This window comes from Rhinolophus sinicus, chromosome 3 (genome assembly GCF_057876585.1).
Source record: "Rhinolophus sinicus isolate RSI-liver-muscle chromosome 3, RSI-T2T, whole genome shotgun sequence".
NCBI classification, from domain to species: Eukaryota; Metazoa; Chordata; class Mammalia; order Chiroptera; family Rhinolophidae; genus Rhinolophus; species Rhinolophus sinicus.
This window is the reverse complement of record NC_142503.1, coordinates 200,474,249-200,497,759: the sequence shown is the minus strand read 5'-3', so window position 1 is coordinate 200,497,759 and position 23,511 is coordinate 200,474,249. Positions and strand designations below refer to the sequence as shown.

At 46.6% G+C, this 23,511-nt stretch overlaps 1 protein-coding gene across 38 annotated transcripts in view; it reads right to left on the bottom strand.

Annotated features, from left to right (window-relative positions):
* KLC1 (kinesin light chain 1) overlaps positions 1 to 23,511 on the bottom strand; it is a 56,250-nt gene that overhangs the window by 7,060 nt on the left and 25,679 nt on the right. For 5 of the 38 annotated variants that reach the window (XM_074326844.2, XM_019747173.3, XM_074326843.2 and 2 more), the window contains 10 exons: positions 20,803 to 20,890; positions 20,106 to 20,207; positions 17,940 to 18,113; positions 17,704 to 17,803; positions 15,075 to 15,124; positions 14,918 to 14,985; positions 13,565 to 13,673; positions 10,553 to 10,714; positions 6,450 to 6,500; positions 5,184 to 5,771 (listed from right to left, as the gene is read on the bottom strand). In XM_074326844.2, the coding sequence (XP_074182945.1) occupies positions 6,468 to 6,500; positions 10,553 to 10,714; positions 13,565 to 13,673; positions 14,918 to 14,985; positions 15,075 to 15,124; positions 17,704 to 17,803; positions 17,940 to 18,113; positions 20,106 to 20,207; positions 20,803 to 20,890 (886 nt within the window). In that variant the 3' untranslated portion in view covers positions 5,184 to 5,771; positions 6,450 to 6,467. Of the gene's footprint in view, positions 1 to 412; positions 480 to 4,213; positions 4,345 to 5,183; positions 5,772 to 6,449; positions 6,501 to 10,552; positions 10,715 to 13,564; positions 13,674 to 14,917; positions 14,986 to 15,074; positions 15,125 to 17,703; positions 17,804 to 17,939; positions 18,114 to 20,105; positions 20,208 to 20,802; positions 20,891 to 23,511 lie in introns of those variants that run through there. The other 33 variants (XM_088797539.1, XM_088797542.1, XM_088797544.1 and 30 more) reach the window with 17 other exon arrangements.

Here is a 23,511-nt window from a genome sequence, read left to right as displayed (position 1 = left end):
TGTCCCAGTGACAACGAGTCAGTGACTTGTGTCAGTAAAGTTCTGAATGGCTTGAAAACATTGAACAACAGCTTGACTAGACAGTAAGTTAGTCATAAACTTGTTAAAGGCCAAATCATACAAATTAACAATACAAATCAGAACTGGCCAAGTGTTGATACTTTATCAGAACACTTCATTTTTAACTAGGTCAAACTGTATAGCTCATCGATGAACACACTGAGAACATTCAGAGCGTGACTGTCCCCACAATTCAGTCAAGTGAGTGCAGCATACGAAGTGTCACCATGATGCCTGTCATCTAAGAACCAGAACATGCTAGTGTTGGCAAGGCCCCGCTAAAATGGCAGGGGTGTAGCCCGCCTGGCCTGGCCCAGGCGGTCGAGGGCATTAGGGGGGCAGGGCTCCTTACTTGGAAATGGTCTTCCGCTGCCTTGCCACCCACGTTAAGGACATTCAGAGAACTGGCACGCTTCATGCTGCAGCCGGGACAGTGGACATGCAAGGACAAACGATCAGCACACTGGTCAGCCAGGAGCAGGAAACACAGCAAAGCCGCCCGCAAAGGCCTGTTACCACCAGGGGACTCTGGGACCGGCCCTGATGGACTTGGGCCTTCGTCTCACTGGCACTGGGATGTCCCCACCCAATTCTGAGCATGGACATCCCGTGTACAACTGTATTTAACGCCCAATAGAGAAAAGCACAGTTTCTGTGTGTCTTTCTCAGTAAAAATGGTTTTCTTAAAGCACCATATGCAAACTCCTAGTGCCGCTGTATTTCCACTTTTTAAAACCTGGCTCGTAGGAGCCAAGAGGCTCTGCCAACGCAACCCCGCTGACTTGAGCAAGTGAATCCACAGCGCCTCATCGGACAAGTGTCAGGAAGGGGACCTCAACGTCCCGTGTAACACTCATCACCCTAAGTGACCATGTTAAAGAGAGATATGCTTGATGTTCACTGTTGAGATCACATGAATAAGTGTATTTTACGTATTTTTTAATATTGAAAGTAGGGAAAAACATTCTTCATTAGTAAAACTCTGAAGCTATTACTTCTCTGCTTAGAAATCAAAACTTAAAACAAATTTCACTTTACATTTAAAGAAATATAGTGATTTATACATATGTTTAATTTTTTCTCCCATGAACCCCTTTAAAATACGTGATGAAACATCCTATGAATTACCTGTAACCTGAACTTAAATTATGGACAATTGTAAAACAATTGTAAAATTACTGTAATTGCTTACCACCACCACAGATGTCCTGAAACAGAAAGTCACCTTAGCTTTTAAAGCTAAAATAACCACTATCAGGGGTTATTTCTAAGTGTTTCCGACAGGACCTGTTATTCTGAATTTGAACTACCTATGACATAAACAGTGAACACTGATCTACTCCGAGGTGAAGGCATTGCTGTGAGGCCCAAGCACAGGTATGAAGGTTAGTGCAGACAGACAGACACAGGCCCAGGGACCGAGGCCCAGGGCACGGCCCACGTGACCGCCAGGACCACGAGAATAGCCTGGCCAACGCCAGACACTAAGTTCTCACTGAATAAACTACACCAAAACAAAGACCTTGGTGTGTTTGTCCCGAGTAACACTCCCAAAATGTCCCAATCAGGACAAAACGAGAACATCTCCATGAGTCCCACACCAGTGCTGCCCAAGTTCTGAAGAAGTGTTTTGCTGCTTAGAACTACTCAAGAACAAAGGATAAAATCAAACCAATTCACAAGTAAATTCTATTCTGGAAGATTTAATTATTCTATTACTTAATTGGCCAATGAACTTTTTCTAAGAAAGCTACACAACTTTTTCCTCATAAAACAAAAGAAAGAACAAGTTGACTCCCTGACTCTTCCCAATGGCATCCACACTCTTCACCTGAGCCTATGGTTGTCAAAACCGGAAGTAGCCAGTAATTCACCAGAAGTGGCACAGTGAGTCACCTGAAGGGGCCCAGTAACTCTCTGGCTGTGCCCCACCCCACTGGGAGCTGCAAACACTGCTCCAGAAATGCCTAGTAAGTGATTCTCACAACCGGTCCCGGACCAGCAGCACTATGACTACTGGGAACTTGCTAGAAAGGCGAATTGGGGGAGGGGGAGCCACTGTATCAGAAACTCAAGGGTGCAGCCTAGCAGCCTGGGTTTTACAAACCCTCCAGGAAATGCTAATGCATGCTCACATTTGAGAACCCTGGTCCAATTGATACAAATTGTCAATCTTACCTGGAAAGATTATTCCATTTTACGTATTTTATGGGATGAACTGTCCAAAGTCACTTAGTTTTTCAGAAAGTTCATTAAGATATCATCTCAAATAAGACAGTATATGAAACATGAGTATATGCAAGTGTATGATCCATTTTATTTCACATCAGGCCAGGCTGGCAAAGTGTTATCAACACTGTGCGTCTTTACCATATCGGGGCTCACATACTGTTACATCATGGTGAAGACAGAAGGAAAGACACGGCAGAAACGAGAAAAATTCTGAGTGGTCACGTGGGAAGAAAGGTCCATGTCACAGGACCTACTGCCAGAACTGGACTTTGCATTTAAAAAGCTTCAAAACATCTAGAACCTCATGTAACCAGTGCGACTGCACTGGAGGAACTAAATGATGGCCTGTGGGGAGCCCTGCGAGGCAAAGCCACCTCACTCCTTGGAGCCGTCACAGGAGTGGGAACTAAGTGATCGCATGACAATCTGTTCAGATCCTCATGACACTATAAGGAAAAATGTCTCCTCCTTCAGAATTCAGAGAGGCAGATAATAAGTAGCCTATCGTGTTAGTTTTGGAAATTCATAAATAGTTTAAAACAAGAGCACTTTATGCCACAAATTTAGAACTTGCTTCCCCAACTCCACATTCACGTGTCACCACAGGCACTCGGGCAGCAGCGGGCAGCGGCGAAGCCCCGCGCACTCAGGGCCCTGGCTGGCTTCCCACACAGGGTCTTCCAGGTGGTTTTCTCAGCAAATGTCATGGAGCTCACAAAACTCCTCCACAGAAAAGGGCTTGTTAACACTTCCGAGAACCAGGGGATAGCCACTCACAAAACCCAAATCGCTCCTCTTGCCTCAAAAGCCATCAAGAGACCGGTTCAACCACAAGCAGAGAGCTGCCGGGGGCACCGAGCTGAGGGCCCCCGGGCCTCTGCCCTCACTGTGCGGGGCTTTCTCCCCCGCTGAGGGGCGGGATTGGGGTACGGGCCTCTCAGCAGTTAGACCCTAACTAACAATGACAGGAATGAGACTGGACATACCTTAAAACAGCAAAGGCATGGAATTTCGTATTTCCAGTATGTTATCCCAAGGAACTTGGTCTCAGTCCTAAGCTGTTAGAATTCTTACCCACGGAACTTAAAGTAGAATCACATTAGAAATAAGACTTTACTAAGAATCAATCTTTAAAAAGCAGGTGCCATTTTGAAAGTTAACGAGTTTCACAGAACAGCTGACACAACAGTGCTTCTGTGAGAAATACATCCTGAAACAAGAGGCATTCACACCAGAAATAACCCAGTAACCAGGGCATTGCTAATGCTCTACCAGGAGTACAAAGAACCCTCCTTCCAACATACCTTGTAAGAATAAAGAATATCTTAGAACGAATTTCCTTTAACAACTTAAATGTTACTGTTCAAAACACATGACTGAAACCTTTTTTAAAAACCATAGAAAACCTAACATTTTTTAAATCTCCTAAAGAAACTCCTTATAATAAATCTTGAATTGTGATCCTCCTATTTAAAACCATTTTCCATCCTGTATTAATACCTGTATGAAATGTAACATAGTCGTAGCTAGCTTTTGATTTAAAAAAATTAAAACTAATTTAAACCTAATGCTATTTTGAAAAATAAAGCATATCTAGAATAAACAAGTGAATATGCTCAATGTTTTAATATTAAAGCCCTACTATTCATTGCTAAGGCTTTCTTTGAACCTGTAACAAAATCAAATAATTCTATAAATTTCTTTTAAAGGCATCAGCCCTTCTAGCCTCTGAACAGGAAGTTGCACAATTATTCTCAACCTATCCTGGAAAAAATTCAGGCTGAAACTACTAAAGCTTTTCATTGCTAAAACATGGAGAGGAGCTGGAACGTGTCCTGCGGTCTGGGTGAGACGCTGTGCTGGAGAAGAAATGCCTGTTAGACACTGCGCGGTGGGCGGGCGGCGGGCAGGAGATAATTACCCAGGGTGCTTTGGCTCACTCTCTCGGGAACTTCCACCCTTCAGCTTCCTAACCAGCTTCTCACTGCTGCGTCTAATTGAGGCCCGGAGTTTGCTAAAGGAACCACTGCGTTTTAAAGATCCAGTGCCATCCTGAAAAAAACGTGAACAAATGTGAAGCTGCAGGTGGTCCTCCCTCCCAGCCCCCACAACGCAAAGCAGGACAGCGCCAATCACATGGTGGCCGGGTCACTCTTCTGTGACTGCTGGTAACGCGATTCCCACAGACATTACCGATTTGCCATGTATGTAAGTATACTTTAAATAGAAACCTATGCATTTTAAATTCCATCAAAGATAACCTAATGATCATGAAAACCTGTGAACATGCAAAAAATGAAACAAAAATAACGTCCCCTTGGGGAAATTAATTATGCTGCTGTTTTGAAACAAAAGATAACACACACACACAAATCTCAAGAAAATTAAGGCAGCTTCGAGGACTATCACCAAAATTAAATTCCACTTTTAATAAACATGAGAGTGTCTGGTCCACATAACAGGTATGGAACCCAAAACATTTAGATCTGACAGAGGTAACTTCTTTTTAACAATTTCATCTAAATGTAATAGACATACTGTTTTTTCAGTAAATTTTAATGAACAGTTTTATTAAGCGTTGACTATAAATATGAATGGAAAAGTAAGTAAAATGCTCCTTCTATAAAGTAACTAAAAACCCTCAGACACCTTTTACAAAGTAAAAGTGCCCAGCTTTCATCATAATTGATTCAGACATTAATAAATGAAACATTTGGCAGTATGAAAATCAAAAACACACAGCGAAAAAAATGTGTGCATAGCAACTTTTATTCTCAGAATGAATCATTTCGTAAGATTAACAGTCGCCCCCATTCCTTCTAGAAGCTGCGTGATGCTGTCTTCAGTGGAAAGAGTGAGAGGCTCTAAGCAGACAGATACTGAGACACAGGTCAGTTGGAGTGAGTTTATTAGAAGTTAGAAAGACACAAGTACACAAATCACTCAACACTTAGAGATTAGTAGAGAAAAGCAGAATTGCCAAAATTCTACACACAGACTAGAGAGCAAATGCTACTGGAGTGTGACGCTAGGGGGAGCGCCGGGCCCGGGGCGGCCTCACCAGGCCTCTGGGTACAACGCGGGAGTGGCTCATGCCCTACGCTTACAGCCTAGGAGTGTCAACGGGCACCGTCATGCCATGGCAACAACACCTGTGGGAAACTCTGAACTACCTTTTATCAAAGTGAACAGCTAATCGCTCTTAACTTTTAAGTTCATGTATTACACAGTAAGTGGTTTTTATTAATACAATTTATATTACTAAGTACATATCTGGCAAAGCTACAAGTATACAGAGATGAGGAACCCCTCAAAAAGGACAGCAGCACCGAAAGGAACGGCCGGTCACAGAGAGGTGTAGCTCTGACAAGACTCCTAGGGGATCGCTAAACACAGCAGTGAGCACGGAGAGGAGGGGAGCTGGAGGACGTGCCGCCCGTCATGCAGGAGACAGTGTGAGAGCCACAAGGCAGCTAGGCCTGTTAGACAGAAACGGAGAGAGAAAGCCCAGGTGAAACGTGAGGAAAGAGCCGCTTTCCTACCAGCTAGCATGGCACGGTTTACAGTATTTCTAGGTCACAAGCTCAGAGCACGTTGAATCACTTTCGTACTGGGGTTGCCCGCTGCCTGCTCTGGCGGCCAGTAGACAACAGGTCCTGGGCCTAGGTTATCTTTTACACCAGCCAGTCTAGGCACTCCTAACCATCATCAAAATAAAACGCAACATTTTCAGAGCATGGATGAGCACTGTGCTAGAAATCTCCCGAGTCACGGTACGTAAAGGAGACTCCACAAATAAAACATCAGTAATGACCAAGACAGGCTACACCCAGGAAGAGCTCATTCCAATACGTTTGACTTTGTCAGAAATCCTCTCATAGCCCTAAACTAGAAAGTTCTCTCTGAAATCAGGCAGGACTTCCTCTTAAAAACACTTAACATTTTTGACATTTTAGGAACTTTGAAGAAACCACTGACTTTAATAGCCTCTATAACACATTCTAAACATGCAATTGATAATCCAAAATAAAATGAGTTATACAAAATGGATTTCCACAGGCAGAAATGCATCGTGGGTCCTTGGGGACTGGAGACCCGACAGTCTTGCACCGAAGCCCCAGAGGCAGGGACCTGAGCCCCGGCCAGTTCTGACTCACCATGGGACGCTGAGCAAGTCATTTAACCAGCCCGAGCTTCATTTTTCTCATCTTTAAAATGGAAAAATAAAACTTGTTACCAACTCCCCACGAATGTTGGGAGGACAAGACACATAAGTTGTTGCTTCTCTTCAGAAAAAGGATGTTAAAATGTTAACGTAGTTCAGTAAACAATATCACTCCTGCCGTTCATTTCATAGTTCAGTGTGACACTGCAGTAGGGCGATTTATACTACCCGGGCCCCAGACACTCGTGTCCTAGACACACAGCAGAGTGTGGGAGAGTCATTTACTCCGATTCTAAAGGACCTCATGTCAAACACCCCCTCCTCCCTGTGGGCCCGCAGCAAGCTGACCCTGGGCTCTGAGCGGTGCCCGGTGCCTGGGGGCAGGGGAGGTCTGCTCACGCCTGCACTCACCACCTAGAGTCCCACCTGTGAGAACCAGGGGTAAGAACAGCCCCAAACCCTCCGGAACCCACGTGGATTTCTATTCGCATGGCTTGAGTGCTGGGAGGTTTTACCGCATCCTAACAGTGTCACAAAGGGTCTCCTTCTTCACATTGCCATGAAAGAGCATTGACGTCAAAAAGTGAGTTTCTAACAGAAATGAATAGTGAAGTGTATACGTTAAGAAATGTGCAGCAGTAATTACTGTCTTGGATTTCTGGTGATTTGGGTTTTTTATTTTTTTAGTATATTCTAGTTCTCTTCCAAACATACTTTTTAATAAAAATTAACCTATTTCTAATGAACAGTATATGCATTCCCCAGTAATCCTGGACAAGAGTTTAGGGTATGAAAAGCTTTTAGGAACACAGCATGGAGCAGTGTGCAAAGAATGGCAGGCGGGAGTGGGCTACTCCTGACGGACCCAGGAGAGACAGGCAGCCTTCCAGAAAACGGAAAGCACGCTCTCCGGGACTGTGACAGAGGTGCTGTTTCCCACTGCCCCGGTGCATGGCTGCAAACACAGCACGTAATAGCAGCATAGCCTGCAGGCTCCCACATGGCCCGGGGTGGACCTGGGGTCCAGCGCCTCACACACGTGGGCCTCCCAGGTAACCTGAAGCCACATGGACGAGGGTAAGGGGAATCCAATTTTATCTAGAAAGGCATTTGCACACAACCTCTGCGTTTTTAGAAGCAGGATACAAAAGAGAACTAACTCAGATGTGTCTTGACAGTGACTTTTAGATCTGCACTTCATACGAAAGTAAGTATGAGGAAGTGACATTTTCACATACTTCAGTCACCATCCTCACGGATGGCACATCCTTAAGAGAACAGAACTGTACTTCCCTAAACAAATCATCTCCCGTGGGAAGAATCTAATCACTCATGGGAAGGCTCTGCTCGTGTCCAGGAACCTTCCTTTTCTTCTATTTTAATAGCATGTAATTCAGTTCTGCGCTGAGCTGGCCTTTCAGGACCTACTGGAGCGATTATTATAACCTAGTGTGTGATCTTATCTTTGACGACAATGCCCTTTGTTGTAACTGTTATTTCTGAACATGAGGAACCCCGCCTCGTGGCCATGTAAAGGGTGGTAACTGAATGGAGCTGTCATGCCCGCTCCCTGCCACCTGCCCAAAACAGTCACACAATGCTACTCCCCGTGCTAGGAGTTTTCAAACTTTTTAAAGAGCACGAGAATCTTTTTTAAAAAATTAAAATCCAATGCAGAACCCCAATATGAAAAAAAATCGAAATGGCATTTTCTCATTATAAATGTGTACCAAGTTCTTAGAATAACAAAGTGAAGCAGTAAGAACGACACTACCTCTGGAAACCCCCACCTGAAATGTGAAGTGACAGTGGCAGCGTGAGCTCTGCCATCCACGGATCTTCCAGTTCACTTCTGCAGGGTCTCGGTGTACACAGACCAATGGTTGCCGGTGGCAGCCACTGGCAACCATTGGCTTCTAAACCTCAGGGGTGAGCACACACAGAGACAGCGTGGGATCCTCGTCTCCCGCTTGGACCAAGGCTGAAGTGGCACTGCAGGGTGTTAACGTCTAAAGCAAACGGGACCCTGAAGGTGGCTCCTTGGGTTGCACATAACTATACCTCAATGAAGACAATTTAAACACACCTACATGCGCATACCGCCCTTAATGCTCCTTTTTAAATAATAAAAGTAGGCTTTAAAAAGAAAACTCATGTCCAATTTGGGGACAGCCTCAGCATTACCTTCTGAGACTTGGAGCCTGCGGAAACCGTGTGAAAGCCCAGGCCTCCCTGTGGAGGTGACAGTGGCTGAGTGTCAGCAGGGGCCTGCGGTACTTCTCCCAGACTAACCGGGACTTCATGCTACCCCTCCACTTGGGGACAGGGCTCCTTCCGTAACTCAAAGCGAGTTTGGGGACCGCTGCACGGAGGCCCTGGGATCTAGCCCTCTCCAGTCAATCGGCCCCATGGCCCTTCTGTGTGCCCTGGGACAGTCTGTCAAAGACGCAGAGCCACACGTGTCTAAGTCACGTAAAAAGGTGCCCAGAGCCCAGTGTGTGAGCTAAGTGACAGCACGATCCAAGTGAAGAAGGCAATGAGAGCTGAAAGGGGGGCCAGCTCGCACTCCCAGGAGGGACTGCCCCCCCGCATCTGTAACGCCAGCCCACGGGCCGGGCAGGACGCTGCCCACCAACGCCCCACGGTGGGATGAGAGCAGCTCCCCTCATCCATGGGTCTGTCTTTAGACAGTAACAGAACTCTGAGTTGTCAATAATTTTGTTATGTGATTTCAGAGAAAGATTGACCTAGAAATACTGTCTTAAGAGAAAATTCCTGCACAACTTCATTCAAGAGTATCAAAATCTGCACGCTGGTGTCTAGACGCCAGAAGGGCCTTGGCCTCCACACAGAGCATGCGGGACGGCAGCGCCACGGAAGCACAGAGCAGAGTGCAGGCTGGATTTGGGGGTGGGGTGGGGGAGGGGCTGCCCTCATTGTTTCACCTCTGGGTCGCTGCCCAGGGAGGTGAATGGTCCAAGCACATGCTGATTGGTTGTCTTGGCACAGGAAAACCCAAAGCAAGGAAGCTGCCAGACAAACACGGTCAAAAAGACGTTCTCCCTGAAATCCTGGCCACCAACATCTTGCATAAATGTCTATTAAGAATGCTAATCCTTACCAGATTGTAACAGCTATAGAAAATCCCAAAGAATACACAAGTTCAAAAAGATAGACTATAAAAAAAGACCAAAACGATCTGGCAAAACATCTGCACAATTACAACTAAAACTGCACTACTGAGGCTTCAAAAAAAACCCAATAATACACGTGGATGCATCAGAGCAAATCGTGCATTCAAGCAAAATTTCAGGTACCAGCTCAATGTACAAAAAAACTGTCCACGTTACAAATAGTGACTAGAAAGAAAATGTCCACAGGCCACCCATTCTGGCAGCCACTGGGCAAGCAGCAGTGGTGAGCTGCCACAGAAGCAGACTAGTGAGACCCAGGGGTGCGGCCTGGCCAAGCGCTGACGTGTCTCACGGGCACATGTGCCGGGTCCAGAAGCCTCTGCCACGTGACTGTGAAGTGCAATGAAGCACGGACCCGAGTGGGAACGTGACATTCAGGACCGAGGTGGGACATGGAGAGCAGCCACCCCAGCGGTCTTGCTCTTGGCCTGCTCTCTAAAGACAAGTTCTGTCTGGAAAAGCACTTCCCTTAAGGCCTTTAAATGAATTCTAACAAAACCGACAGCAGCCTGCTCAGTGAGATCAGGAGCCCTGCAGTTAGCCCTGGAATGGGAGGTGAAAAAAGCGAGTCACTTATCGCCACACTAAGTTTGCTGTTAAAATACAACCATTATGGATTATGCTCTGAATAACCAGGACACTCAATCAGCATTGAAGTGCTCAAAGTTGAGCTGAACAGCTTTCATGGATTCCCGAGAAGAAGAAAATTACCACTTAAACAAATCAGACTGAGTATTAGCAGGAGGTGAGAACACAAAGCTTCATGCGTACATGACTGGAGAGAAGCAGCAGGTCTAGCTCAGACAGGGAGACTGCCAGCAGCACCGCTGGGGGTGGGGGGCAGGGAGGTGGGGGGCAGGCAGCCGCCTGCAGCACTGGCAACGCCGTGGGCTGTACTCACCCCGTTCCACTCCACGCTCATACTCACTTCCTCGCCCCCGTCAGGGCCGCTCTCGTACTTGACCACGTCTGTGTTGAGGCTCTCCCGGCTCCGGCGCCTGTCCGAGCTCTCGGGGTCATTCAGCACCTCAGCCACCCTCTGTTTGTGAACAGTGTCGAGACCCTGTGAGTCAGGCAGGGAACAGGTTCAGCCATTAGCACCTAGGTCTCACTAGGGATTGCCAGACAGCTAAACGTCCCCAGGACAAAAGTAAACAGTCCTTAAACACTGGAGGAAAAAAGGGACAGTGGTTCTCAGGAAGGACCACTTCAGACTTGTGTGTTTCACTATGCGCCCATTCCACCTCAAACTGGAAAACCATCAAGGAAGACTGAGTCCAGTGGTGGCTTACACAAGCACGTAGCCAGAAGGAAGTACATGCTGCACTCACATCTGAAATGCTTCAGAAACGGGATGGGCGGGCAGGCAGGCGGGCGAGATACACAAACATGTGACAAATGTTCGTGACAATCCAGGTGGCGGGCATGTCAAATTCGTCTCAAATTTTCTGTCTGGAAAGTTTCATGACGAGATGCTGGGAAAACGCTCAGTTTTTAACACTTTAACACTAACCCCCTGGTGTTTCATGCCTCCAAAGTAAGTAACACATCACTTTACTCTCGGTAGAACAGTTTAAGAACTAGCCACTAATTTACAGGAGGCATTTTAAGAACAAACGTCGCTTTTGGGAAGCAAGCACTCTCATATTTTCTCAAAGATGACGTCATATATATTTGGGTTAACACATAACAAGATAAAAGCCAGCAGTGACTCCTCCACGTGTATTTCAGTCCGATATGATGACAAAGGTGCCACATGTTTTATGGGATTTCAACCCAACCGGCTCAGGCGGATGTGGCACCTTTGCTGACGTTCACCATCCCTCCGGAGACACAAACCCCAGACCACGTGCTCCTGGGACTTTCCCCTGGCCCAGCACGAGGGCACCGTCCTCAGGAAAGCAGTAGCAGGCCTTCCTTTACACTCCTGCAGGCCGCCTCTGGCCTCTGCTCCTCCGATAAACATCAGTGGGCTCTTGACAGAACAAAGCTGTACGGCTGACACCACTCCTGATGAAAACAGGTCCAGAGCTAGAATGCGCAGCTTGGGTCCCAGCGCCCCCCCCCACCCCCACGCAGCAGCCACAGAGTGGGAACAGCAGCCCTGCAGTCACAACCCCTGCATGGGAGGACGCCAGGGCTTGGGAAGGGGCTGCCCCAGGCACGACTGGGAGAGCAGCACCGACAATGCCTCTGCCAGGTCTTCTCTCATTGCTCTGCACAGACTTTTGAAAGAAACAAATTCTAAGGTATATATGAGTAATTTTAATCCCAAACAAGAAGGGGCCATAAACCAACAACCAGATAAGAGCCTACCTATATCCCATTCAAGGGAAGAAAAACCCACACCTGTCCCTTCAGCCCTAAAAATAAAAAACAAAACTGCCATCTTTATATATATACAGAAATAATTAATTCCTTGCTCTGAAAACTGGTAATTTAAGGGCAAGAATGAAGCCTTTTTCCTGTATTTTATTTACAAATTTTGTTTCAGCATAACTAAAACATCTCAGTCGATGAAGGAAAACGGGTCCGTAACTTTGTCCTGCCAAGACCCCCAGTACAGATACCCCATTTGGTTCAGCCGCCCACGCAGTGGGCACGTGGCGTGGCCTGTCTCTGCGTGTAGATCGCTGTGCACATGGCTGCCGTGTCCAGGCCTGCTGCATCCGTGCTTCTGCATTCACCTCCGTGCCGGGTGACGTGTGAGCCCAATGAACATTCGCAGGGCTTCCGGTCACTCAGACGCGCAGAGCGGCCAACGTCCCACTCCGCGATGTGCACGTCCCTGCTGAGATCCAACAAGGTAACACTCTGCTTTCTTGGTTTCTCTCAGACTATAAACAAGTGTCCTTCTCCCAATCTAAATTCCTTCGTGCCACGTGTTTCGCATTTTTGTCCTTTTTCTGGAGATTTTACTGTTTAAAATGGCCCATGCGTGAAGGCTGGGATGTGCCTCCCGGAGCAAACACTGTGTGAGACTGCCTTCAGGCATGAGGTACACACGGTCCTACTGGCCGTGAATTCGGGGTTCATGAACCAACAATCCATTGTGAATAAGGTGTCTTTACGCAGAAACACACATAAAACAGGTCATGCATCGATGAGTGGATGAAAACGTGACCAGAGGCTCACAGGAACCTAACTGTATTTTCCGCTAATTGATGCTCCCAGTGACTTGAGACAACAGAACTACCGTGAATAACAAAATCAGCTGTTTGTTTTGAGAACCTGTGTTCAGCTCTTTTGGGCACATACCTAGGAGCGGACTGCTGGGTCATAGAGTAACTGTTTATCTCTCTGACGAACTGGCAATCTATTGTCCACAGTGGCCACACCATTTTACATCGCCACCAGCAGGGCCCAAGGGTTCAATTTCCCCACAGCCTCGCCAACGCCTGTGATTTCCTTTTTGTTTTTCACTCCCGCCATCCTAGCGGGTGTGAAGAGGCCCCGCCGCACTTTTGCTCTGCAGCCCCAACGACTAAGGATGCTGAGCATTTTTCACGTGCTTGCTGGCATCTGTGTATTATCTTCAGAGAAATGTCTACTCAGGTCCTTTGCTCATGTTTTAATTAGGTGGTCCTTTCGTCTTTACACCTTCTGGATCTAGGTCCTTATCAGATATGTGAGCTGCAAATATTGTCACCTATTCTGTGGGTGTCTTTTCACTTTCTTGATAGTGGCCTTGAACGCACAACTGTTTCTAATTTTGTTTAATCTAATTGATCGAGGTTCTCTTTTGCTGCCTGTGCTTTTGGTGTCATATTTACAATCTTTTAAACAATATAATCTTATTTGTACAAACTAAAAGATTTTCTATTTCTAAATCAAGAGTTCAATAAGTCACATAAAAAGAGAATCATTAAAGTCAAAGTTCTAACAGATAAGTTAAAAACAGAAGGTTTCTAACCTGTTTGCGTGACCTCATTGCTGCTTCTTCCAGTGTTTCTGCAGCTTCAAATTTGCCCTGACGTCTGTAAAGTGCCCCAAGGTTTTTTAAAGTAGTTGTGACCGTTGGACTACAAGAAAGCATATAATACACAGAACTGTTAAATGTAAGTTTCACAGAAGCCACTATCAACAGCACATAATCTAAAGCACCAGGAGCAGAGGTTTGGTTACAAACCTTTTTTAAACTTCTAGGTGCTCTTTTCAAATGCAAAATTATAAAAGCTCTTCTGTCTCCTGCGCCCTGCCCACCAACTGTGTGGGGCCGTGCATGTGGACCGATGCGGCCTGCAGACACCTCTGCAGGGCTAGACATGGTGCTGAGCCCGGTCCTTTCCCGGCAGCGGCTGCTGTCACAGACCCGTGTGTGGTGGGTCTGTCTAGTGATCACATGCCTTCCTGGAGGACGCGGCGTTTTTGGTTGCTAATTCACCGTCTCCACAAGCAGAGGCGAGAACAAGCAAACCCAAATGCCAGCAGCAGAAGGAAGCCTGACCGTGATGGAGGACAAGGCAGACGGGGGGGGGGGGGTGCGTTTCTGCATTCTCGACACAGCGTCTTCCAAAAACTAGAAATAAACCTAGTTCACTCAGACTGCACTTCACGAGACTATTTCCCTACTAGTGACAGGCTCTACTCCATGTCTTTGAGATCATTACACAGTAGTGGGAGAAATAAAGCATATACTTAACATACACTAAGTGCTATGAGGAACCCAGATTAGGGGTTCAGAGTTTTCCTGAAATAGGTGTCGGTAAACTGAGCCTTAAAGGACAAGTCAGCGTTAGGACAGGACAGAGCAGAAAAGGCCTTCCAGTCAGGAGGGGGAACGGAGGCAGCAGCAGCCTGGCTCCCAGGGCCGGCGTGGGGGTGCTCACACTGCCCTCTGCAGACACTCAGGCCCCAAGGGCACTGACAAAAAGGGGGGTGCTTCAGCGTCTGCCCGCAACGTCTGGACACAGGCTTGCAAAGGGCTGGCCTCTGCAGTCTGCTGACCTGTCTCGGTGGGTGCACCCACGGCCACCTGAAAAGCCATGTCCCTACTTAGCAACCTTCTCCTGCAGCTTGGTGGTTGGCCGTGGATCGAGTACTGTGAACAGACAGAACCCACACTTTAGCCCCTCTCACAGTAGCTTTTGAATATGTCAATTATCTCATAAACTTACAGGGTTTTTATTGGGTTTGGGGAGAAATACGGGACTGTGGAACCATTCCACCTTAAGGGAAGGTGCACATTCAATGGTCATTTGCAAGTCACCCTTTAAAGCACGAGCACCTCCACAGCTGTCTTGTTTTTTCAGTTAAAGAGACATACCTATCAACTTTGCAGGCTTTGTACCAGCCGCCATACTCTCCAAAAGATGTCCCATCCTTTTGCTTTCCCTAGATTATGACAAATAATTTCAAATGAATAATTATCTTGAAAGCAACATATCCAATCTAGAAAACCTCCCCCAACACAGCCCTCTTACTTTGCACTCTTCTCTTTCTTCAGCATGCATCCAGATGGGTTTATTTTCGTCTAGGGAAGAAAACATAACACACTAAACTGAAGCATGATAGAGCCCCGCGAGCAGCTGTCAATTGTCAGTGATGACAAGGTTTTGCTGTTTTTCCTACGATCCTCCTTAGATATTACGTCTTACAACTCGGACAGGTGACGTCAACAAGAAGGAGAAAGCCTATGAGGACAGAACCAGACCACAAGAGACAAGCAAGAGGTGGCCGTCACGTGAGCACTGTGGGTGGAAGATGTGGAAACAAAAGCGCCCAGACCGAGGGCAACTGTCAACAAAACTGGACCAATGCTGGGGTGGGTCCCTATCACGAAATGTTTTTAACGCTAGAATCTGCACAGAACACTTGGGAGTTTGAAAATTTGAGCAACCTAGATTAAACGAAAGTCTAACAAAAAGTAAAATGCTGGGAGAAAAGATACAGGTCCTTTAAGGTCTCCTTAACTTTTGAGAACATTAACACATACCACTCATGCAAAGTTCCTAGAGAACTAACGCACCCATACCACGGAGGATGAGCAGCCTTAAAAGTGAAGTTTATGAAAATATTTTTATGACATGAAAAAATGCTCAAGCTACAAATATAAAGTTAAACAAGCGGCATCTATGTCAAGTACGGTTTGTTCCATACCTAGATAGGCACCGAAAGAAGGCAAGCCACTCCAAACGCTAAGGACGTGTGTGGGTGAGGAAAGTACGGGTGACATTCCCGTCCCCTGGAGCTGCCCCGCGGGGAGCGCCTCTCGGCTCTGGAGGAAGAGACCTGCGCTCCCACCCAGGCCAGCCACTCGGCAACCATCAAACCTCGGTAAGTCACTGAGCGCGCGGCATCCTCACTCCTAAAATGGGGGGGAGTGTTTGACCCAATTCACAGGACTGCTGGGAACACTAAATAAGATACACGTTTAAGCTGCTAATCTGAAACTATTATGACTACCATCATGTCACAGAACAGTGAAACTAGTGGTAAATACTGGGTTTTTTCTTTTGTTTTTTCAGGAGCAGAGGGCGTGTCAACCCTGCCTCCTCCTCACCAGAGATGTCGGTCGGCCTCCGGCCCACCGCACTTCAGAGCACTGAGCACAGACGGTCTGCAGGGCCCTTCCTTGCCATTAAATGTGTTTGAAATATAGTAAACATAAAGTGAGTACACAGCAGTCCTTCAGGCCTTAATGTCCATCATAAACACTGGGTTTAAAGGGGTGAACAGTATTTAACTGACGAACACTATTACTTAGTGTAGCTTTTAGCTGCCTCTACCGACCATTGTGTTGCTTCATTTCCTGACAACAAACCAGGTCAGATTCCAGAGCACACGCCCTGAGCAAGAGAGGCCTGTGAAACTGAAGATTGTGCGCTGGGCTGAGTGTACAGGACACACCGGCATCTTGCCTGCAGGAAAAATGCCTCTGTCCCTCTTTTAACATTTGTATGGAGCATGAATCCAAGTATAGGAAAACTGCTTTTAACTAGGACCCAATTAACTGGACTTCATGCTACCATTTTTAGTAGAAAGAAGCGAGCACATCACAAAGAAACAAGTGCTGCCGAGAACACAATCTGTGAAAAGCAGCACGAGGAGATGGCCTGGGATCACAAGGCCAGCCCCTGCAGTCAGATGAGGAGGAAACCTTGTAACCCCAGGGATGCCAGCGGTGACCCTGGCCTGCCCACAACTGCAAACACAATCCATTTTCAGAACGATGAATCTGAGGCATAGCTGTACTGTGACAGTGAAAGAGATTTACTGCTCTACTTATTAACAGCGGGAAAAAAACAAATGCACTTTCTAAAGATTTTTCAAATGTGGTTTCTAGAAACTCTATAAAAGAAGAAATTAACCAAAACCTCTCTTTCCCTACACATTCTTACGTGTAGAACAATTGTCCTCATTCTGAACACCACATGCAATACCTAGTGGAGGAACAAATAAATGCCTTATGTAACACACAATTACTGCTTTACTGAGCAACTTATATCCTATAAAATGTTCACTCCCAAACTGTGTATTAAGCACTTATAACGCCAGAAAGAATAGAAAGGAGGCATGCCCTGTCTTCAAGACAGTCAAATAACCTGGCAGGCCTGGGATGGGTCAAGAATTTCCATTTCTGACAGGTCCCAGGTGGTGCCGATGCTTTGGTCCCTGCTGGCACTTTGAGGACCTCTGGATTACAGAACATTCTAGAAAGCACTGATGACTCCAGGGAGGTTTTCTAGAGTTGGTGCATCTAGCTTGTGCCTGAAGCAAGCATGGACTCTGGAAAGGGCAGCGTGAAAAGCTGTGAGGCAGGCGGCCCCCACCCCTCCCCAGGGGTGCAGACCCCACTGAGTGATCAGTAATGCCAGGCAAGCATGCAGGGGTCCCTGTGTTCACTGCAAGATAAATGAATGAATGAGCCAATGAGTGCTCGGGCTGTGCCACACCCTCTCCTCTAAGCGCCATTTGGAAAATCGTTTCTAAAATTCGTAAATTCTGTCTTGGAAATACTTGATGACTTGGGTATTGCCAATTTCAAGCTGGGAAGCACGCTTAAGGCATCCTACAATTGTATCTGCTTAAAAACAGGAGTAGATTTCTTACCATCTACAGAACCAAACTCCCTTTCGTGCGCACGAGTAAGAATCTCTTTGTACAGCGTTTCTGCCTGCTTGAACTTCCCTTGCTTCAGGTAGCAGGATGCCTGGAAATAAAAGTAAACACTCGGGATTCTGCAGAAGCACACGAAGCGCGCATTCTTACCTACAGGTTGGATTACGACAGTGCGATTTCAGAGACAGCATTGGGTGCTGCGTGCAGAGCTGTCCCTGTCAACATACCAGGTTATTCTTCGTTTTGGCCACGTTGGGGTCGTCGGGCCCCAGTTTTGTCTGGTAGATGTCGAGGGCTCTCTGATAATAATACTCCACTTCCTCGTACTTGCCCTGGTTCTGGCACAGCAAGGCCAGGTTATTTAACTGCTTGGCGACATCGGGGTGGTCCTTCCCCAGAACCTGAGAACAGAAAGTGGTGTCAGACAGACTCATTGGCTTTGTTTCTATCTTAGCCACTTTGTGAGGGACCTTACTCGGCATAAATATGACGGGGCGTCACTTCCAGGCCTCTAACCCTTATGGGCTCTGCATGTCATGTAATAGTAATAACTGGAACTTAGTGAACTCTTCCTGTGGGGGGGAGGGAGGTGTGCTCATTTCCTGGACATGCTTTAACTTCAATTCTTACAGTAATCCTACATGGTAGGTCCCATGATGACACACACCCTGAAGAGGAGGAAACTGGCTTTATAGAGGCTGTGCTAGGTGCTCCAGAGCCCTTTCTGACCGGAGCTGCTGCGCTAGACTGGTTCCTGTGCGTCCAAGCCTCCAGAGGAGGTCCCCAAGCCTCCACCCCCGCCCGCACACCGCACGTTCAGGCCCTCCTCGATCGCCCCAAGCCACTTCCCCTCACATTTCAAACTCCAGCTGTGCGGCTCCTTCGACTCACTGCCCCAGATGCCCGATGCTCTCCCTGCCCCGCTCCCAACTACTTATCCTTCAGGTTGCTCTTCAGGCCCCTCAGAGGGGACTTCCCTCTCTCCAGCTTAAGGAGGACCTCAGCACAGCCACCCAGGTAACTCACCAACACATCACCTGGTTCTTTCCTTTCTTGGCAAACACGACTGCTGGAAACTGTCTTGTTTATCTGTTTAGTCTTTTACTGCCCAATGCTCACCCAATGAAATGTAAGCCCCAAGAGTACAAATTCTTTGTCTTCACCAATGCATCGCAAATGGATGAATAAATACTAAAATATTTCCTCGGTACTTTGAACATGCAACTCGTTCTCTCAACTCTGTGCCTTTACCCAGATGGTCCCCAAGGAGGCATGTGGCACCCCGATCCCTTCCGGCATTTCTTCTCTCCCTGCCTGGGAAATGCTGAACTCAGTGACCTAAGACTCGTTCAAACACCAGCCCTGGATTTGGAGGCACCCCGATCTCAACTCTCCCCGAGCTCCATCCTGGAAACCAACGCACCCTGTGCCCCCAAATCTACTAGTCTTGCTCCAAGGAAGGGGCGGCATCTCTGATCTGTAAATCACCAACTCTAACCAAGCAGGGTCCCCGAGTCTTCAATGAACGTTTGTACAGGAGTGAACGCACGAGCACATACATGAGTGGGTCTGGCAGACCACTGTAGTTTGTAACCCCTCACTCCATACTTCTGTGTTCCCCGGTTTTAACCTCACTCCCACAAAACCTGACCATTTTATTTCATAAATATGCAGATACTGTTTCCCCGAAAATAAGACCTAGCCAGACCATCAGCTGTAATGCGTCTTTGGGGGCAAAAATTAACATAAGACCCTGTCTTACGTTATATTATGTTAGGTAAGACCCAGTCTGTTAGATAAGATCCGGTCTTATATTATGTTAGATAAGACCGGGTCTTATATTAATTTTTGCTCCAAAAGACGCATTAGAGCTGATGGTCCAGCTAGGTCTTATTTTCGGGGAAACACAGTAGCAGCATGACAAAATTCTACCTGCATAATTTGATAATGAGCCCCTTTTCATTTTCCCTTTCCCAATTCCTTGCCATGTGGCTCAAAACTAAACAAACTGTAGCAGCTGGTATTAAACAGCCAGGACACTGACTCACTCTACAGCTCTGAATTCATCTTTAGTTCTGAAAATAATGCTTTCATTTTTGAAAGCTGTATAAGCATATTTGGTGACTTTACTTTTAAATGTTAATGTTCTTCTTATTGGCAGGTACATGCCCTGTTGTCAAATGAGCCTCCACCCTCAGAAATTCCTCCTTCGATAGAGTCATGTCTAGGCCACTTCAGACTGGGGGGCACGCAGACGCTGACACCACCCTCTGAATCCCCCGACCCGCACGGGCCAGTGTGGCCGTCCACCTTACGGAAGGAGCTATTTTCAGTAAATGGTCAGTCATGACATATCACAGTGGTCAAACGAGACTGAAACAGGGAAGGAGCACCTTCTCTCTGATCTCCAGAGCTCTCTTACACAGCGGCTCCGCTTCTCTGTACTTCCCTCTCTTGCCGTAAAGCACTGCGAGGTTGTTCAGGGTCGCTGCCACCTACCAACACAGAGGGAACCACAAAGAATGGTGAGTGACACCGTAGTATATGGAACATGGATTTCGCCACAAGCAACAGAGCCATTCATGGGAACGCAGATGATACAAAGTAACAAGTCAACAGCAGCACAGTCTTGATTCTTTTGTTGTTTTGATTTGAGCCTAAGCAGGCAGTTTAGATGAACAGTGGAGAATCGCATTCCTTGGTCTTGATTTTGTTTTGTAATTTCATTGGAAGCCACAAAGCCAACCAAACAGATCTGTATGCAAATCTGACCAGATTTTAATAAAAAGACAATATAAATCCTTTAGAAAAAAATTTGTAGACGTGCATGCGATTTGATTTAGGATCCAAAAATATAGCACGCAATCCTTCTGAGGTGGTGGCCACGGCCAGGTTACGGTGCGCTGGCCGTAATCAGCAGGGCTGATCACTGGGGTAAAGTAGGAAGGCCCCTACCTGTGCCATCTAGTGGAAAGGCAGCTCTTAAACCTTCCCTGTTGAGTTTAACATTAAAATGAGTTGGGTAAAAAAGCAAATCAGGGAAAATAAAATATAAAATATAGAAAGAATGAAAGAAGCAGATACACGAACCGCGGGATGATCTTTGCCCAAGGTCTTTTCGCGGATGGCCAACGCATCATTCAGAAGATTAGCTGCATCTTTGTATTTGTTCTGGTCTCTAAAATGAAAAGCATACATTAAGTGTTTCAAATGCAGCTTACATCTTTTCACAATGTAATTTTGGAACTACAGAAACAAAGTTAAGCTTCAACCAATTAAAAAATAAGCCAGCTATTAAAACAGCTAAAAACAGCCTCGTGTGGGAGAGACTGCCTGGCAAGGTGACAAGCTGAGCCCAGCCCCCACCTGGACCAGCGGCTGATGCTGTCCACACCACAGGGGGTCCTGCACAGCCCAGAGCAGCAGACGGAGCTTCATGTGGGGTAACATGAACTGAATCCAGTGTCAGAGCCGCGCTTTGCCAGTTAGTGGCTGCATGGTGGCTCTGGGACATTAGGTGGCCTTTTGCAGTCCCAGTTGGCCCATCAAAAAAATATATTATCTAACTCACAGAGTTGCCATAATAAGCTAATGATATGCTACATGTGTATTGAACAAAGCTGGCTAAATAAAAACACAATACAACGCAGTGTCTTAATCTGGTACACAATTTGCCCCCTTGCTGTGGTGAGATAGAAACACCACCCGTCCCAGCCCCCTGGGCTTAAGGGTGCCAACTGACAATGTGACGGCAAACAAGTGATTTTATTGGCAAGACTTAGTACACGTATTTCTCAACTGAGTAAAAACAGTTGTCCAGCAAGGCTTTGCCCTGCAGAAGCCAGACTGCCCTGCAGAACATGGAAAGTGCTCGTAGGACTTCCCAGATCACTGAAGCACATCAATTCTGGCCAAATATACCTTTTTATTCTTCAATCATCAGATCATACATTAGAAACTGGCTCAAAGATTTTGTGCAAGTCAGCAAGTATGAAATAGTTTCAAAAACTAGTAGCCAACTGCCTAGAAGTGTGGTGGCAGCTAAATAATGAGATGAGGTACACTGATCACCCTCATAAACTGTGATGTGTCATAAAATGTCAGGGACTATTAATTAGCCAGTGGCAGGGTCACACCAAGAGCTAGTCACTCAGGGCCGGCCTGGTGGCTCAGGCGGTTAGAGCTCCATGCTCCTAACTCTGAAGGCTGCTGGTTCGATTTCCACATGGGCCAGTGGGCTCTCAACCACAAGGTTGCCGGTTCAACTCCTCAAGTCCCGCAAGGGATGGTGGGCTCCGCCCCCTGCAACTAAGATTGAACACGGCAGCTTGAGCTGAGCTGCCTCCCGGATGGCTCAGTGGTTGGAGCGCATCCTCTCAACCACAAGGTTGCCAGTTCAATTCCTCGACTCCCGCAAGGGATGGTGGGCCGCGCCCCCTGCAACTAAGATTGAACACAGCACCTTGAGCTGAGCTGCCACTGAGCTCCCAGATGGCTCAGTTGGTTGGAATGTGTCCTCTCAACCACAAGGTTGTCAGTTCGACTCCTGCAAGGGATGGTGGGCTGTGGCCCCTGCATCTAGAAAACGGCAACTGGACCTGGAGCTGAGCTGCACCCTCCACAACTGAGACTGAAAGGACAACAACTTGAAGCTAAACAGCACCCTCCACAACTAAGATTGAAAGGACAACAACTTGACTTGGAAAAAAGGCCTGGAAGTACACACTGTTCCTCAATAAAGTCCTGTTCCCCTTCCCCAATAAAATCTATAAAAAAAAAAAAAAAAAAAAAAAAAGAGCTATTCACTCATGTGTGGCCCCAACCAACAGCAATCAGCTTCACCTGGACCCTGTCAGAATCCAGCCCCAGCCCCGACCTGCTAGGTCAAATGCTGGGGATGGGCCAGCACTCATTTAACAAGCCCACCAGGAAATTTGAACTCAAAATGAAAACACAAGTAAACCATGGTAAGCATTCAAATCCTAACAGAAAGTGGGCAAGATAACAACACTCAGAGAAGGACACAAACAACTACAAATGTATAACCAAAGTACAAATTCAAACAGGAGGCTGCAGGTCCCTATCGATAGGGCGCAGGAGAGGGCCAAGGCTGCCCAGGTGGGTAACGGAGCGGAAGCCGGGGCTGGCTCCACCCTCCAGGGTTTGTTGATAAGCAGCTGATAAGATGTAAAATATTTTAGGAACTGGTCCTAAAAAAAATCCAAAATCCTGAGCAAGACTTACAAAGATGCTCATCAGTGTAGTATTAATGTCCCTTAATACAGGAATGATGACATAACGAATTACAGTACAGCTACAAGACGCAATATTGACTATAAATGTGAGCATGCATGTAGCTCTTTTTTTTTCATTTTACTGACATGAGGAATCTCACGCTACAGTGTTCGAGTGAGACCACGGGCTTCCCAGGACCCAGCGCAGTGCTGCGTTTGTGACCACATGTTCACGTATGACAGTAGCAAAAAGCCAGTTATGTTCTACGTGCATTTTCTATTTTATTTAATTATAATAATATCGAGTGTTGGCCAGAAATTCTCAGGTTGTTAGTAGGCATATACATTCGTGGAAAAAACCTCTTTGGAATGAATTTTAGCACAATCTACCCAGATTTTACATGCAAATCCCTGTAACTAAGGAATTCCTACAGTTTAACAGTAAAAATCTGCAAACCGAAATGTCCATCAATAGGAAATTGTCTCAAAAATTCAGGAATATCCATGAAACAGAGTACTATGCAGTCATGAAAAAGACTGTCCTGCTGACAAGCGCAGAGTTGTG